At 37.7% G+C, this 19,559-nt stretch overlaps 1 protein-coding gene across 2 annotated transcripts in view; it reads right to left on the reverse strand.

Annotated features, from left to right (window-relative positions):
* Positions 1 to 6,123: 6,123 nt before the first annotated feature.
* The window catches only part of LOC145994890 (DDB1- and CUL4-associated factor 6-like), a 51,907-nt gene continuing 38,471 nt past the window's right edge, over positions 6,124 to 19,559 (reverse strand). For both annotated transcript variants that reach the window (XM_083131345.1, XM_083131346.1), the window contains 3 exons: positions 18,972 to 19,224; positions 13,137 to 13,242; positions 6,124 to 6,699 (listed from right to left, as the gene is read on the reverse strand). In XM_083131345.1, the coding sequence (XP_082987471.1) occupies positions 6,641 to 6,699; positions 13,137 to 13,242; positions 18,972 to 19,224 (418 nt within the window). In that variant the 3' untranslated portion in view covers positions 6,124 to 6,640. The remainder of the gene's footprint in view (positions 6,700 to 13,136; positions 13,243 to 18,971; positions 19,225 to 19,559) is intronic.

Genomic DNA, 19,559 nt, shown 5'->3' on the forward strand with positions numbered 1-19,559 from the left:
ACAGCAATGAAAGGAGTAATACAAAGTATCTAAATAGCAAATAAATTTATTTCACACTTCCTTTTAGTCAGTCAGTCATTTACAATAAACCCATCTTACGCTATATATTATGTTACTGCACACTTCATATTTAAACAGAAAATACAATAATTACCAAAACCAGTTCAAAAACACTAATACATTTTATGTATAGGCTGAGAATGTTTTAAAATGTCAACCTATGAGCTTTATGTTCTTCAGGGAAACATTTTCCACATATTTATTAACAAACTAAAAACATTCCCAATAATAAATACTCCAAAGGAAAGCAATGAAACATCAGCACAATGACTAACTCACAAAATCAGTTCAAAAGCTAATCTTTATGGTAGACATAAAGAAGTCGTTTTGAGTTTTGTACACGGTTGCCCAAACATGGCTTTTTATATGGCTCTCCTTGGTAGTTATAGCTTTTTAACAAACTTTATTTAGGCATTATCTTTAATTGGCCTTGCATAAAATAAATTTTGGACACTCATGGTTATGTATTATGTAAAAAGTTTTCACTTTGGCAAGTGAAATGCACAAGGGACTTGCTTACTTACAAATCATGTACAATCACTTACAATCATAACTATGTATTCCAATACCTACACCTCATGCGTGGGATGTAAAAAAAGTAAAGTGCTCCCCTGCACTTTGCACCATGCCATGAAGACACACAGGGGGTGTGGAGTTAGGACCCTGGGGGTGATGTAATCAGCACCACACCCCTGGCTGCCTTTATTCCAGTTTCCTCCAGGTACCCACTTTATATGATGCTGGGTGGGTGCTGGAGCTGTTTGAACATGTGGGGAAAAAAGCCTGGGATGATCTATTAGTTTTTATTCATTATGTCTTGTAATTAATGGGTCTTGGATTCAACCTTCTTTGGAAGCACACTGTACAGTAGCCAAGTCCAAATTAGTCTATATGAGTATAAAGTGGGCTTAAACCTTTTCACATACCAAGCTGAAATTGAAAAGCACTGAACTGATATTTCACTGTCGAATCTAAACTAAAATGAACACACATCTTTGGGATGAACTAGAATCCCAAATGAAAATAAAATACCAAAATTAAACTAGAAACTAGTTAAAGCTCAACAATAAGAAAAACATTTTGTTTTAATTGTACTACATTGTACACAGTCACAGCAAACAGTTTCCAATTACAAGTATAAACCACACACCACATCGGAAGCATTTTTACAAAGCTTACGTACCAACTGTTTAGAAAATACAACTTTATAAGCTGAAAACCTCACGGAACCTTTATAATTTCAGCCTTCTTGGTTCTTAAGCACATTACTGGTTTCAGTAAAGTACAAGTATCATTTAAATTCTAATGTAAGTTGGAACTACATGATAAATTCCAATTTTCTATTAAAACTATTTATGAACATGAAATCTTATCAACTATGCTTAGTAGTTATTATTGCAGTTATGGGAAATAGCAAATATTTCATAATTTGTGTTAAACTAGAAAATGACATAACCTATGAGGATTATTATAACACCTACATGCACCATAACATATGAATTGGTTGCATGTGAGTTTTGAGAAAACTAGTTACTCTACTAATGCTCTCTATTGTTACATTCACTTTTTTCCTCGTATACCTACTGTTAATAAATGATAATGTACAGAATTGTCATATGTGTATGCTAAGTATACGTGAACAAGAAGAAACACAAAAACTTTTTTTTTTCAAAGGTCCTTGTTAAACAAAACACACAAACAGCATGATACGAGACACTTTAAAAGTTTTTCCAAGCTTTCCATTCCATCTCGGAGTCGTCATCAGGGCTAGTCAAGAGATGGTGAAGAAGATGCGGTCAAGGTTCAGATGACACTACTTCTGGCACACACAGAAAGTAGCGTCATCCGAAAATCAACCTCCTCATCTTTGCCATCTCTCGACCAGCCCTGATGATAACTCTGAGATGGAGTTGAAAGCTTGGAGAAACTTTTAAAGTGTCTCAAATCATGCTGTTTGTGTGTTTTGTTTAACAAGAACGTTGCCAGCACGTGAAGTAAGACATTTTTTAACATCATATTTTCCAAAGGTCTTAGTTGGGTGCCCCATTTTCAGAATCATATCTATCATATGTGCCAATAATGCTTCCAACAATATGCTAGCAATTTATCTTTAGGTCTAGAAAGTCTTCTCTAATCGGTCTCGCATATAAAATAATGATTCTTATCCATTGCACAAGGTGTAATAAATAATGATTTATGCACATGAGCTGATATCAAGGCATACTTATGGGCTACTTTCACTAAGTGTCATGTCCAGGTAGTATTGGCCAAATGGGAATCTACCTAGAAAAGTGATAAAATATTGCAATGAAAATGCTCCCCTCCACTTTTCCCCTTTGTAAATTCCTGTGCAAGCATTTTTAAAAATTAATCTCTATTGAATAGCATTGTTTCAAATTTATTTTCAGTTACTGAGACCAGAAATTGTGCAGAGTACACAGAATCCCAAACTACTCTATACTGAGTTTTAACTATGAAGTATTCAGAATTCTACCTGTACATGTGGATATTTTTTAAAGACAAACTTTAGAGATTGATATACTGAAGACTTGCAATGCAATACTTGTATTCGAGCTATTCTGAATAGTTTTAAATAGCTGTCAAATCAAAGCTGTATGTCTTGGTCCTAATACACAATGAATAATTGAATTTCAAATGTAGTAAACAATTTGAACAAAAACTTCAAAAACTGACAATGATGTTCATTTTGACATAATTTGAAAATGATCTATGAAGAAATAATATAAAAAACAATAAATGAGTGAGTGACAATGAAGGACTCGCATCCTCAGGCTTTCCAAAATAAAAAATTGAAAAACACTAATAGTACAGACAATATATAAATAATGTTAATAACATAAGTAATGCTTTAAACATAGTTGCATTACAGAAATGTTAGTTGGGGGAGCACTAGAACCTTGGGCCTCCTACAAATAACTGCTATGACCATGAAAATTAGTAATGAACAGTAACTGTAAATATATATATTATGCAAATTCTTCATTATTTGGTGTAATAATTACTCAAACAAGGCAAAATGAGGAAATACATTATGTATATCTGTGTATTCACTCAAACATCCCTACATACATTAAACTTACACCTACAAATGTCAGTCATGATACACATTACTTTCAAGAAAAGGTGGATGAAGTACTTCAGAGAAATATACAGTAAGAGCACTGCCAGGAACGGCATGTGCACAGAGTAATGAAGTTTAATACTAAAGGATGTCAAAATATTATCTATTGTAAAATTCCACTTGGGCATTCTGCATTAAACATTGTGACTAATACACACATGTAGAACAATACTTTATTTAATGATTATATTGGCACTTCCCTACCAATCCCTGGCACACGTGAACTGCCTTGTTCATATATTGTTCACTTCCATACAGCGTCCTCTTCCATTTGTATATTTCGAATTTTTGTACCGGTCCTGCATTCTCGCAAACAAAATAGTTGCCATGAACTATGCCCCACCCCTCATAAAATGTAACTTTACACAGGAATAAACTTTATACTCTGCTAACTACATAAATGTGCTATTAAAAGGAAAATGTTTATTTTGTGAAATAACTATGTTTTTAAATTAAATTTAGTATCGTTCACCATTTTAACACTGAAATGCCATTTTATATACAACTTTTGATCCAAAAATGTGCCGATTTTTTTTCCAAAATCTTAATCATTTATTCACCACAAATATGTGGTCTAGCTATCACCAATACCAATTGGTACTTTTCCCGTATGGGTGTCCCACGGAGTCCACCAAAATACCAGGAGATACTTTGGCGGATTCTAAATATTCTAGAAATTTACGCAAAATGCTTATTTTTTAAATTATTTTTTCCGCGACATTGTGAGGAGAAATGGATTTTATGATTATGTCAAGTGAAATTGTGAATGTAACATTGCTGTGGTATAGTGTGGCTCCTGTAGCCAAATGGTTAACGCAGCAAGCAGTCCTAGGTTTGATTCCTGGTGGAGCTAAAAAAAATGTCGATGTTGACCCACCATTGTGGCAACAACTGGGTAACTATCTGAAAAGATAAAGTAGTGGGCTCTGGTCTCGAAAGCCATTAAACAACGGCAATGGAAGTCATGTGCTGACCACGCATCACCCAACAAAAAGTTGCTTGGGAGGCTTTGGCTCTCAAAGGGTTGTGCCGAAGAGTTTAGTTGCAATGGTATAGCTCCTATGGAAAACTTATACATTAAAGTTTATAAATATTCTACACTACTTTTGAAGTGTTACTGATAATTATTGAAAAGTGTATCAGTGGGAATCCATAAAAATATCTGCATTGGTTTAAGGTGGTATTAGTTCAGCCCTAAAGAAAACGATGTCCAGTTCTGTTACAAAACTTCAAAAAAATCAAACAAACTACGAAAAACATTTGTCCCTCAAATATCCTGATTCGTTTATCACTCTGAGAGAGGCAAACCATATTTGGTAAATTGTCTCCTTGAACATGATCTGCAAGAGGATTTATGAGCATAGAGCAGTCCATTTAGTTTGAATACATAAATTGCTTTCATTTTAGTTGCAATGATAATCAAAATAATCCAAAAATTTTGGGCATAATCCAAACTACATCACACAAACCTCAATACAATTTCAAAAGAACTAATTTCTGAATTATTATTCTTTGTTTCATTCTTCCACAGTAATTACCTCTCACCATAAAACTAGGTATATTTTGACCACCAAACCTATACGAGCACCTTCATGCTCATCACAGCTCAATGGAAATGACACACCCAAATACCCAAGTCTTTACATTAATGTTATGAATATATTTCACTGTCCTTCAAGCCTATGATTATATTAGTCATGGACAGATTACACAGTTTCAAAGGGAAGTGCAAAAGCAATGCTATTTGTAGGGGGGGTCTAAAAATAGCTGGATGATAGCAAATGTAGAATGAAAAATTTAATTCAATGCAAAGAAGTGAAGATGTAAAAACAGGTTTTAGAATAGCTGTAAAGCCTGATGGGCAAGAGACAAGATACAGAGCCCGAAATAGCAAAGAGAGAGATTAGATTCAAACTTGATCAACAAAAATGTAAGAAGTACTGTATAGTATGTATCATGCAGCCCCAATTACATACTGTTCACAAATATGGACAGAAGGTGTAGACAGCAGAGTAGAGTAGGAAAGGTAAGACAAGTTATGTAATGAGGATATCAGGAAAACAGTGGTAGCTGAGAAAACTATATGACCGAATAGGAAGGACCAAGAATGAGATAATACGAGCATATTGCAAGGATAAAGAGGGAGAGAGACTACCAGTGAATATGTCTGAAACAAGACTGAAAAGGAATATGGCTCACAAGACTGTGAATAGACGACAAAAACATAAGGGGGGGAAGGGGGGTAAACATCTTGTTTTGAGGTTGCATGAAGCACATTATACTTTTCATGACACTGTCATCTCATGGAAGCCGTAAAAATAGACTACAACAATGTGTTGAGCATAAATATTACAGACCTATCACACTTCTTTTCTTATTCACTGTTTAACACAGTACACATATATGATACTTGTCTCAGAACTAAAATAAACAAAGGGGTGGAATCTACATCTCATGAAACAAGAGTAATGTAATTATACAGGGTGGTACAAACGGCAAGAGTGAAAAGTACACACTATGAGAACTTCTAGGAGTTTGGTTCTTTCCTTAAAACACACAACATTACTAAGAGGTAGCAGATTATATGTTTAATAAACACAATTCTGAGCAAGGTGTACATTTTATTTTTGTTATTTTGTTCCGCACTAGTATCACTACTGCTACACCTAGTGGACAATTGTGTAAAGAGAATAGCATGGTTATCCACTAAGACGTCAGTGACAGAACATTAACTATTTTCTCACAATGAGTTCATTTGTGGACCCATATTGACTGAAACTCTTTTGCTTCTCCTAGTACATATTTCACCTTTACAGTTTGTATTTTATTATTATTAATGAAAAAGAAGTATTTTCCAAAGCAAGACTTTAGACAGTCAGTATCTTGTGTTACATAACGTGCATATCTTTCCTGCATTTCAAATCCCTCACCTTTCCATACTAAATTAAGTAACAATTCCTCCTCATTGCACAATATAAAAAGAAATAATTCTGTATTCAGGATAGAATCAAAATTTAAAACATTTAACGAATAATAAAACATCTCTTTGCTTTACAATACCAGCAGAACAAGCAAATTAATACTTTTATGCAACATCTACATATATAAATTGTAGTTGCTACTTGTATTATGGGATTTTTTTTTTCTTACAATCTCCTGTACCTTCCCTTACAATGATGTGAGCTTCTTCAAAAATTATGGTCTCGGTACATAAGTACAATTGTGGGAATATAACCAAATGTATTTTTGACTATTCCGGATGTCTATGCAAGGCTCGCAAACTATAATATTGATAAACCTTTAATCTAGAACACAAAAGTATTCACCAAAAATAAATTCTAGTAGCATTAGTGAACATGCTACCAACACCTATATGTACAGAAATATGTGATAATAAATTAAAGTTTCGAGGTAAATAAAATTACAAAAAAAGGAGCCTTAGTTCTGATCTTGTCCTCTTGCCTGTCTTCTTGCACTCCTAGCCCGGCTCATGCCCCCTGTGGTTGAAAAATAATACACTTTAAATAGAAGGAAGTCAATGGGAGAAGCCTGGTGAGAATTTTAAAAATGATGTGATCTGATTCCAGAAATCTTTCGTTTCAGCATTATGCATACCAGTGAACAAATAGATATATTTCATTTTTTTAAATGAGTCAAAAATGTTGAGTATTAAAACGTTTGGTCACTACAAATACAAACTATAGGGTGTCTACCAATCTAGAAGACCTGGAAAAGTCGGGGAAATTTAATCTTTTCCTGAAAAAATCGTTTTTGTAGTAGTGCAGTAAGAGAATGTTTTTGAACTAAAAGAATATTACTAGAAATTTTAAAACATCTCGACAAGCTATACTTCAGTAAATGTCTATTACTGATAGTTCCCATAGAAATTGTATATTAAATACTATAGGAAAAGGGGTCATGTTTTGAACATTTTACAATATGTGACTATTTGGATTTACCATTTTTTTTTCTGGAATTTTTTGAGAGTATTTGGTTACTTAGAGTAATATATTACAAAATTTAAGTATATTTCATTGTAGAAAAATAATTCTAGAGTTAATCATTAGTAAATACATTTAAAGTATTACATAGAAACTCAACCCTGATACTTATATGCCCCTTCCCCATCCTCTACCCAACAGTCAATTACTGTTCAATTTCCCTTCACATCATTACCCTTCCATGTGAAATTAATATTCTAAAACTTGGTTAAGTGGTATTTTGGGTATGGGTGTTCAACTAAAATATAGTAAACTTCTTCCAGACATGTTCTTGTACACTAATTGCCCTAATGATTTGGTCTGAGAAATTTTGTTTCTTGGTCTGAAAAACCTGGAATTTTGTTTTTTATGAAATTCTTTTCATTAGTTTAACTAGTTATATAAAACAGCTCACAGCAGATGGTCGATACACGAGGCTATGAAAAATTACTAAGATAGATGTAAACTAGATTGATATACTGATAATGTGCGAATTACTCACAATTAAATATAAACTTTAGGCTAAAAGATTAAAAATCAGCAACTTACGTGTGTGAGTATGAGATTTTTCGTACTACGTTTCGGAGGTTACACTACCTCCTTCTTCAGGTTGAAACGATGTTATTCAGACACCTGACATGGTGCCTCGTCGTGAAAGTGAAGGTTAAGGATTTAGGTTAAAAAGTTGCATGAAGGACACTTTCTAAAAAAGAATATAAATTACACATCTAAAACCGCGCAATACTATAAAAAACAAAAGAACGTTCAAGGCTGAAGTCGGCGAACTGCCGACCAGTGCTCGGGGTAGGCGAATGCACGGTGTCAGCCCGTACCTGGGGAAAGAAAACTTCCCCTCCTCAATCCTTCCAAACTGGGGCTCGGGAGTCACCAATCCAAGGAGAAGTCGACTTCCACCTCGGCGGCTTTCCTAACCTCAGGAGTAACACGGAAGCCTATCTCGTCCCTATTCACTGCGGCTTTATCCCATTTTTTAAAGAAATTAACCCAGCCGTCTTCTAAATTCCCATCGTCCCTATTAAGTTTGTTCCAATTTTTCGCGCATATATAGGCAGCTTCATATACGTTTCTGTCCAATTTATTGTTGACCTCCCTAATAACCTCCCTTTTAGCAATCTTATGTCGGTTGACCAATATGTGTTCAGATAATCCTGTTTTGGGTATGCCCTCCTTTACGTCCTTATCATGCTCTCCCCACCTAACTTGCATACTTCTCCCGGTCTGTCCCACATATTCCTTTCCGCATTCACACACTATCCTGTACACTCCCTTCCGCTCTTCAGGGTTATTGCGCCTATCCCCCCTCCCTTTCTTATAGGACGTAAAGTGCTTTTCAATACTCCGGGGCGCTCTTACCCCACATTTTATTCCGTAACCCCTCACGGACTTTTCAATTTTCTCTGAGACCCCCTTAAAATACGGGATCCCGACAAAATATGTGTTCTTTTCACCGTTTCCTATCTCAGTTTTTTCCTCCTCTTTGTCATTTTGCGATGTTTCTTGTCTAACAATCCTTTTGGCTTTCCTAGCTACTTTTTCCAGGTCGCGGATAGTATACCCATTCTTTACCCCCACCTTCCTTATCCATTCCCCTTCTTTCTCTTTCTCTTTTTCGTCATTGCACAGTCTTTCGGCGCGAATGAAAAAGTTAAGAAAAACATTTAATTTAGTCCTATTCGAATGTTGGGATCTCTTATGGAGGTACAGCTCTCCAGCTAACGGTTTATGGAAGACCCCGGTTACGATCCGTTGTCCGGTTTTAGTAAGGCACAAGTCAAGAAAGTGGATCTTTCCGTTGGCCATATCTTCCCTAGTAAACCCAATTCTGGGGTCCTGCTTCCCCAATTGGTCGAAAATGCTGTCAAGTTTGATTTCATTCCCTATGATGAGGATGTCATCTACGTATCTCCCATAATATTTTACCTCCCCCCTCCCCCCTACATGCTCCATAGCGGCTTTTTCGACGTAGTGCATGAAGATGTTGGCCACAAGGCCAGAGATGGGATTGCCCATGGCCAACCCTTCTTTTTGTCGAAAGATTTTATCGTTAACGTAGAAGTAATTGTACCCCGTAATGAGAAAAAACCACCGGACATACTCCCAGGCGACCAAGATTTCAACGTTTTGGTCAATCAACCATCTATACAAACAATCTCCAGCTTTGTCCCGGGGGACACTGGGGTACAGATTAATAACGTCGAAACTACAGATTACGTCCCGTTCTCCTATGGTGAGTTTCTCAATAGTTTCTTTGACCATAAGAGAGTTTTTGACGCTATACGGAGTGTCCATATTCATTTTTCCCATCCTCTTAATCATTTCTTTAGCTAAACCGTATCCTGGATGTGCATACATGGGGATGATGGGTCTGAGGGGTATCCCCTCCTTATGGGTCTTAGGTATCCCAAAGGCCGTAGGAATATTCCCTTCCTTAACCCCCTTAAGTAATTTCTTTTTTTCCGCGCTTCCCAAGGTAAAACTGGTTTCAATGCCTTTTCTGATTTCTCGTTTGATTTTATTAATGGGGTTAACTTTGATTTCTTCGTAGTCATTACTTCTAAAGCTATCTTCCAACTTACTATGGTATTCCTCTTTCCCGATAATAACCATCTTGTTTTCCTTATCCGATCTAACCAAATACACGTCACTTTGTTTAACCCAGTTTTACCTTGGGAAGCGCGGAAAAAAAGAAATTACTTAAGGGGGTTAAGGAAGGGAATATTCCTACGGCCTTTGGGATACCTAAGACCCATAAGGAGGGGATACCCCTCAGACCCATCATCCCCATGTATGCACATCCAGGATACGGTTTAGCTAAAGAAATGATTAAGAGGATGGGAAAAATGAATATGGACACTCCGTATAGCGTCAAAAACTCTCTTATGGTCAAAGAAACTATTGAGAAACTCACCATAGGAGAACGGGACGTAATCTGTAGTTTCGACGTTATTAATCTGTACCCCAGTGTCCCCCGGGACAAAGCTGGAGATTGTTTGTATAGATGGTTGATTGACCAAAACGTTGAAATCTTGGTCGCCTGGGAGTATGTCCGGTGGTTTTTTCTCATTACGGGGTACAATTACTTCTACGTTAACGATAAAATCTTTCGACAAAAAGAAGGGTTGGCCATGGGGCAATCCCATCTCTGGCCTTGTGGCCAACATCTTCATGCACTACGTCGAAAAAAGCCGCTATGGAGCATGTAGGGGGGAGGGGGGAGGTAAAATATTATGGGAGATACGTAGATGACATCCTCATCATAGGGAATGAAATCAAACTTGACAGCATTTTCGACCAATTGGGGAAGCAGGACCCCAGAATTGGGTTTACTAGGGAAGATATGGCCAACGGAAAGATCCACTTTCTTGACTTGTGCCTTACTAAAACCGGACAACGGATCGTAACCGGGGTCTTCCATAAACCGTTAGCTGGAGAGCTGTACCTCCATAAGAGATCCCAACATTCGAATAGGACTAAATTAAATGTTTTTTCTTAACTTTTTCATTCGCGCCGAAAGACTGTGCAATGACGAAAAAGAGAAAGAGAAAGAAGGGGAATGGATAAGGAAGGTGGGGGTAAAGAATGGGTATACTATCCGCGACCTGGAAAAAGTAGCTAGGAAAGCCAAAAGGATTGTTAGACAAGAAACATCGCAAAATGACAAAGAGGAGGAAAAAACTGAGATAGGAAACGGTGAAAAGAACACATATTTTGTCGGGATCCCGTATTTTAAGGGGGTCTCAGAGAAAATTGAAAAGTCCGTGAGGGGTTACGGAATAAAATGTGGGGTAAGAGCGCCCCGGAGTATTGAAAAGCACTTTACGTCCTATAAGAAAGGGAGGGGGGATAGGCGCAATAACCCTGAAGAGCGGAAGGGAGTGTACAGGATAGTGTGTGAATGCGGAAAGGAATATGTGGGACAGACCGGGAGAAGTATGCAAGTTAGGTGGGGAGAGCATGATAAGGACGTAAAGGAGGGCATACCCAAAACAGGATTATCTGAACACATATTGGTCAACCGACATAAGATTGCTAAAAGGGAGGTTATTAGGGAGGTCAACAATAAATTGGACAGAAACGTATATGAAGCTGCCTATATATGCGCGAAAAATTGGAACAAACTTAATAGGGACGATGGGAATTTAGAAGACGGCTGGGTTAATTTCTTTAAAAAATGGGATAAAGCCGCAGTGAATAGGGACGAGATAGGCTTCCGTGTTACTCCTGAGGTTAGGAAAGCCGCCGAGGTGGAAGTCGACTTCTCCTTGGATTGGTGACTCCCGAGCCCCAGTTTGGAAGGATTGAGGAGGGGAAGTTTTCTTTCCCCAGGTACGGGCTGACACCGTGCATTCGCCTACCCCGAGCACTGGTCGGCAGTTCGCCGACTTCAGCCTTGAACGTTCTTTTGTTTTTTATAGTATTGCGCGGTTTTTAGAATGTGTAATTTATATTCTTTTTTAGAAAGTGTCCTTCATGCAACTTTTTAACCTAAATCCTTAACCTTCACTTTCACGACGAGGCACCATGTCAGGTGTCTGAATAACATCGTTTCAACCTGAAGAAGGAGGTAGTGTAACCTCCGAAACGTAGTACGAAAAATCTCATACTCACACACGTAAGTTGCTGATTTTTAATCTTTTAGCCTAAAGTTTATAAACTAGATTGAGTTGGTGTTTTAACTCCACTTTATGCAGAGTAAGGCTAATCAGGACTGCACCTACAGTTTAAAGTGGGATCTGAACCACTACGTGCCTCCATTGGGTATGAAACCTGGGACCCGTTGATTACAAAGCAACGACACTACCACTGCACCATCGGCGAGGCACCAATGTAAACTAGAAAATCACTTAATATTAGATTTACAGATCACATTTTTTCTCAAGATAATTTTTCCCAATATTGATGCATTTATTCTGTCGCTTTTCCAGTGCACCAATATCTGCAACAACACAGCCTCTGGTTGTCTCTCAAATTTGCACCTCTCCTTAACCTAATCAGCATCTTAGCCTAGTGTGAACACATTTTTCAAAAATTCAAATGATCACACATTATCCTGCAGGCCAAATCATGAGAACATCCTATTGCACTGGATATCAAATCATCCGCTTCACTCCTTGTACATTTGCTTCAGTTGAAAACACTACTTATCTCCATAGGAATCCCTTCTATCTGAATATCCTTCACAGAAAGCCCTTTTGCCACAAGAATGCACGAAAATATGTGTTGTAAATAGTTTGTTGCCTTGCTATATCAATTGTAACAGTATATAAGAATACTGGCTCAAATTTAACCAAGGACACTAAGTAATAGCATTGCATCAATGCTGAACCCTATTCATTTTGTGACCAAAAATGTATTTATGAGGATTGTGATAAGCAAATTAATCTGGCACAAAACATTATGATGTAATATTTGCATTCTAACAGTTTCAAAATTCAGATAATTGTAATAATTATTAACCCCTTAAGTGGATGTAATGGATATATAATTCAGTGATACAAGTGATTCTGTGAATCTTAGCCCCGTATCCATAGCTGTAAGCCGACATCTGTGGCAGAGTGGTTAGCGCAGCATGTTACAAAGCCAAAGGACCTGGGTTTGAATCCCAGACTGGGCATTGGTGTTCTTTGTGAATGTCCCTTCATTAATTTCATCATCCTTGTGATTAGTCAAAAGTGGCAGAAAAGCATGGCTAAATAACAAAAATCAAATCAAATCAAAAATCAAATACCTGTAACATTGAAAGGCAAAAAACCTGTCAAATTTTCAGGTTTATTAAAATTTACAAATTATGGGTATTTTTGTTAACCTCCTGAAGGCTAGGGTTCATGTACATGGCTATAAATGCATTAATAAATAAATAACAGTCCTTTGCATGCCTTTTCTAAGCGATGCGTAACATTCTCAAAAATACTTAAAATGTTTCTTCAATTTACCTCTTCGAATCTGATTCAGGCAGGCAAGCATCCTAATCATGAACGATGCAGGAACGGTAATAGTATCCCTCGTTTCCTCAAGCATCACCTCATTCCGCTTCGTAAGCTGAAAGAGAAGTTTCATAGTTACTTGTCAAACTATTTCTATTTTGATTTTTCAGAATAATGGAACACATTTGGACATGTAGAGAGGATTTATTTCTCAATGTAATTCCCTTCTACGCTAAAGTACTTACCCCAGTGTTTTACTAGAGCTTGGATGCCAGCAGCGTAGAAATATTTCTCAATATGCTCGAGTCATGTTCAGACTAGGGATGGCCAAACGGATCCGGATCTGAAAAATCTGGATCCATTTGGATCCAGATCCGGATCCAAAAGTAACGGATCTGGATCCGAAAATTCCGAATCCAGGTCCGAAAGTTTCGGATCTGGATCCGAATCCGGATCAGAGAGTTTCGTATCTCAATCCCATTATAATATTACCACACCTTAAAACGTATTATGATCTTCGATTACAAAGAAATTTTTCATTAGTTAGTCCTACAAGAATTTTTTTGAAGTGTTGTTCCTAAAATACTTTGCTACGCATCGGCTAACACACTCGTGCAGAAAAATAATCTTACTTATTTAACATAAAATGTCAGAGGTGATTTTGTAAATGCCATTGAAACGAATATGTATTCATTCGAATGTATTGGAAATGAAAACACACATAAATGTGAGACATTCCATTCCAGGATGAAACCTTTAACACATATAACAAGATAGAAATGTTATACAAAAATTATACAATTGTTCTACAGTTACAGTTTTACAAATTAAAATAAAACATTATAATATATGCAATGTTATATAATTACAAAGTGTAAGACTAACAAGGGAGGTTATCTAAGTGTCCCCCTCCAATTTCCATGAAACTTGGCAGGCGTATAGTGGGGCCCAAAGGAAGAAATACGTGTTTTTTTGTTTCAGCTAAAAAACGGTTCTAGGGGGCAACACCCCCTCAAATGTCAAGATGAGGACAAATTGAAGTGACGATCTGACCACTGTGTCCCCCTCCGATTTCCATCAAACTTGGCAAGTGTATAGTGGGGTCCAATGGAAGAAATACGTGTTTTTTTTTGTTTCAGCTAAAAAACGGTTTTACAGGCAAAACCCACTCAACTGTCAAGATGAGGACAACTAGAAGTGGGGATCTGACCCCTGTGTCCCCCTCCGATTTCCATCAAACTTGGCAGGTGTGTGTATAAACGGGCCCAAATGAAGAAATACGTGTTTTTTCTTGTTTCGGCTAAAAAACTGTTTTAATGGGCAGCCCCCCCTCAAATGTCAATATGAGGACAAATTTAAGTGTGAATTTGACCTATGTGTCCCCCTCCGATTTCCATGAAACTTGGCAAGTGTATAGTGGGGCCCAATGGAAGAAATACGTGTTTTTTTTTTTGTTTCAGCTAAAAAACGGTTTTACAGGGCAAAACCCACTCAATTGTCAAGATGAGGACAAATTGAAGTGGGGATCTGACCCCTGTGTCCCCCCTCCGATTTCCATCAAACTTTTCAGGTGTGTGTATAAACGGGCCCAAAGGAAGAAATATGTGTTTTTTTTGTTTCAGCTAAAAACTGTTTTAGGGGGCAAAATCCCCTCAAATGTCAAGATGAGGACAAATTGAAGTAAGGATCTGACCCCTGTGGCCCCCTCCGATTTTCATGCAACTTCGCAGGTGTATAGAGGGGCTCAAAGGAAGTAATACATGTTTTTTGTTTCGGCTAAAAAACTGTTTTAGGGGGCAAAACCCACCTCAAATTTCAAGATGAGGACAAATTGACGAGGGGACCATCTGACCCCTGTGTCCCCCTCCGATTCCCATGAAATTTGATAGGTGTATAGAGAGGTCCTACGCCCCCTGTTTCTTCCTATGCCATATTTACGTGGTTTCGGGGTCAGATCCCCACTTCAATTTCTCCTCATCTTGACATTTGAGGGGGGCTCTATACACCTGCCAAGTTTCATGGAAATCGGAGGGGGAGACTTAGACCTCCCTTGTGAGTGTATTAATTAATTACATACACGCGCACACACACACTATATATATATATATATATATATATATATATATATATATATATATATATATATATATATATATATATATATATATATATGTATATATGTATATATATATATATGTATATTAGCAGGTAACAATATGTTTGTTATAAGCACATTCTTACTTTCCAAAGAAGCGCATGTGGGATGGCAAAACGGATCCGGATCTGAAAATTCTGGATCCGGATCCGAAAGTTCTGGATCCGAATCTGAAAATTCCGGATCCACGGATCCAGATCCGAAAAATTTTAGGATCCGGAACCAACCGGATCCGGATTTCAGATCCGCCAGGATTCGGATCTGGCCATCCCTAGTTCAGACCGCTTGCTTCAACTCATCATCACTCCTAAAATGCTGGCCTCTGAGGAACTCCCTTAAGGGTTGAAACAGGTGAAAATCACTTGGAAAGAGGTCTAGGCTGTAAGGGAAGGGGGTTAGTAACTCTCAGCCAAGTTTCTGTAGTATGCAAATCATGTGGTGGGCAGTATGTGGATGTGCAATGTCTTGCAGAAACCGAACGTCTTTAGTGATCAAACCAGGCTGTTTTTTCATGAGTGTGTTTACATCTTTAAGAACGTGACAGTAGTAAATACTGTTGATGGTTACACCCCATGGGTGATGGAACTATTATCCCAGAAAATACTGGTTGTGATGAAATTGCACAAAACTTTGTGGGAGGTGGCGAGTCCACATGCTTCCACTGCTTTGATGCACAGAAAGATGCATCTGTTCCACAAGTTGGTGGTATGTTATCTCTCAATTTTGAGGGTCCAATGTTCCACTTGCTAAACGTTTATGAGAACGACTGCTCCAGCCACCTTCAGGGTTGGATTATGAAATTCCCTTACATTTCCAGGTTTTCCAGTCCAAAAATGTTTTTTTTTTTCCAGACATGTTTATCATCATGATTTTTGCCTTTGAATCCTGTGTTTTTCAATTAAATATATAATACGTTAATGATTAAGAATATTCACTTTCACAACTTCATTTTAGCAAATTTCATTCTACACACAAGAACACCTTAAAATTCGAAGAGTAAAATGTAAGATTACAATCAGCATCAATTGTATTGGGTGCTACAATTATGTGCATCTAGCCTTCAGGCTAAGGCAACAGAGGTACATTATTTCACCATAACAGATCTCCACAATATGAAAACAACAGGAAAAGTTCATAAACCATACACAATTTTTCCTTTTCTGGAGGATTTATAGTGTCCTAGAAAATGCTGCTTTTTTTTTGGCTTACATTTATTATAAGTACACAGCATCTGGAGAAATTGTTGTTGCATATTGGAATTCTATAGGAAATACCAACAAGAATAAGATCTACAAAATAATAGATGATAACCTCATCTTCACCAACCTTTCCGATAATTATGATCATATTGTCAACATACTTTGGTTATCAATCAGATATCTGGACTGCAAGTTTTACTTTGATATTCTTTCTAATATCTAGTAAACTTATTACAGAAATTCGAAGGAACCATAATTTTACACAATACTGAGAATCATAAGAACGAAAGAAACAAGTTTCTCAACTGAATCTTTTTTGGCAGTGGAATCACAAGAACCGAATCCAGAAGTGGAAGTGAACTGCTTGTTCATTTTGCAACTTTTTCTCTTGCAGACTCCAAAATGCACGTAAATTCCAGACGATCTGCAAAATTCCCTTGACAGGCCAAATTTTCTGACATTACCCTGTTTTCCAGGTTTTCCAGACATGTAGCAACCCTGCACCTTGGCCAGGTCCATCTTGCACTAATGCACACTTCCACCATTCAAATGTTTCACTGTCTCATCACCCTGTTCTGCTTGCACATTTCTGTGAATTTCACTTGATTTTACACCATCATTCATATTTTTAATGAACTACAATAGGTTTTGCCTTTGTAAAAACAGAACTATACGTTTAGAAAGTTACTTTACAAAAATATACCTTTATACCCATTAAGAATTAGTAATGGCTGAATTTTGTCATTAGGCCTATCTAGTTCACAGCACTTTTTGGCTATCTTTGCACTCTCGCATCTAGTTGGTTACAAAGAGCAACACCAAGCCATCTACTTTGACGATTTGGTGGCATGTAGTGTATTTGGTGTCTGCACCATTTGCTGGAGCAGTGTACAGTGTGGTGTATGGTCACATGATGCATGCCAACCAATGAAATGTACATTTAAAGCAGCAGACAGGCATTTGTTAAATCTACACTGCTATACTTGTATACAGAGTCTAATTGGTTGAATGCAAATTCCTTGCACCGGCCTGACACTGGGATTCACCTGCACTACACCTGGTATAAAAAAGTGTAGTGAACTAAGCTGCGCATCGAGTTAACTTTGCAGCAGGTTTTCCCATATGTAGATCCAAACGTGCACGCAGAATATAGTTCCACTGAGACAGGTTCTATTCCGATACAATGGCATAGTTGCAAGAAAAAGTTATTTAATTTGTAATATACAGACAAAATAATACATCCATTAGCAGGTATGGACTTGATCGGTTGCAATCACTGAGCAGACGAAGTTGGATCTGCAGATTCGCCAACTGGGATGTCTATTGCACAGAAGAAACACTCAAGCTAAAGAGCAAGTCAAGCAAGACTGAATACGTTGCAGAACACGAGGAATCAGTGACACCAGTGATGTGCATCCCACTCCTTTATTTATCGTGATTCATTGCTAATCGCTATACAGCAGCAACAATGGCTGAATCAAAGTCTCCTGTTCAGCACGTGGTTTTGCATGAGTGTTATTCTGGGCATCATCCAAAGGCAAAAGCTCTTCAATGTCAAGCAAGTTGTTTCAAAATGCATATTCCTCCTTACCACAACAGGACAAAATAAAACAGGGCATGAGGTGATTTGCCGTCAATATGCATATGAACTGTGTCTCAGATGTTGAATGATTTGCGGTTTGAGTTTAGGAGGAGGAAACGATTGGTTGTTGTTTGACGACAAAAGAATCTCTGTGGTATTAACAGATATTGCCGTGAGATGAAACATGTTTATTATTTGGACGAGACATGCGTCAACGTACATTGATTCAAGCGTGAGAGGATAACATCCTGCAAAACCACTACCAGGGCTGAAGCAACCCACGGGAAAGAGGGAGGCTAATTGTTTCACCCACTGGCGGCAATGAAGGCTTTGTTGAAGATGTATGTTTACTGTTCTGTGCAAAGAAAAGGGTGATTATCACCAAGAAATGGACAGACGAAGATTTGAATCCTGTTTTACTGGTGATTCATAAATTGAAACCAAACAGAGTAATAACAGAGTAATAGTACCAGACAATGCACTCCATTGTATATATTACAATAACAAATCATGTCGCGGATTGATACCAGGTGGAGGTACATGGTGGTTCGGATTCCACTTTAAACTGTAGGTCCAGTCCCGATAAGCCTTACTGTGCATAAAGTAGACTTAAAACACCAATTCAACCCACCAACCAACCAACGCAAGACTGGAAAGTAAGATTCTGAGCTCAGTTCTCACGTGGATTGATACATACAACCTGCTGCAAAGTTAGCTTGACGTGCAGCTTAGACAGGGCTACTTACATGCTATTTAGGACCATCAGATTGATACATTACAGGCAATTTTAAGGATACACTGATATGCCTATATCAGCCAATACAGAGCATGGTCAAATTTGTCCAATCTCTACAACACAGTGTAATGTATAAGGATAGCTGCAATAAAAAGAGCACTTGCATACTTACAACTTCCGCCATGCTCCTGTCGAAACTTGGCTCATCACTGAGAGGAGCCCATAGTTTGACATCATAATCGATTCCAGATGTAGCAAGGATGGGCAGGACCGGGTGTGGCTGCAAACAGTTCACAACATGGTGGTCAGCCTCTAGGAGCATCACCAACTCTGCACTATAGCGGTCCCACAGGAACACGTGGCCACAATCCGAACCGGACATCACATAGCCATCACCCCAGAACGTGGCCTCCTTGATCATTGTCCTGTGATATAAATTAATAAACTGTCGGTCTTTGCCTATTTGCCTTTTTTATTGCTTTATACTAAATGTTAATGTTTTAACTTTTGCTAGATGACTGGTCCATACATGGACCACTGCTTCAATGCTTCTTCACACTGCTGGTCCATATATATATACATACCAGCACAATGTGATGGAAATTAACATGTTATTTCTCCAAAACTACATACGATATATCAGTTCTGTATTTTTGTTCAATTACATATGTAACGTCCACAACTCAACCACACACATGTTACACTAGGTGCTACATGATTTAATTAGGAGTGCAGCAAAACTTTAACTACGGTGATAACT

This window comes from Lepisma saccharinum, chromosome 11 (genome assembly GCF_977018435.1).
Source record: "Lepisma saccharinum chromosome 11, izLepSacc3.1, whole genome shotgun sequence".
In the NCBI taxonomy this organism is placed as follows: domain Eukaryota; kingdom Metazoa; phylum Arthropoda; class Insecta; order Zygentoma; family Lepismatidae; genus Lepisma; species Lepisma saccharinum.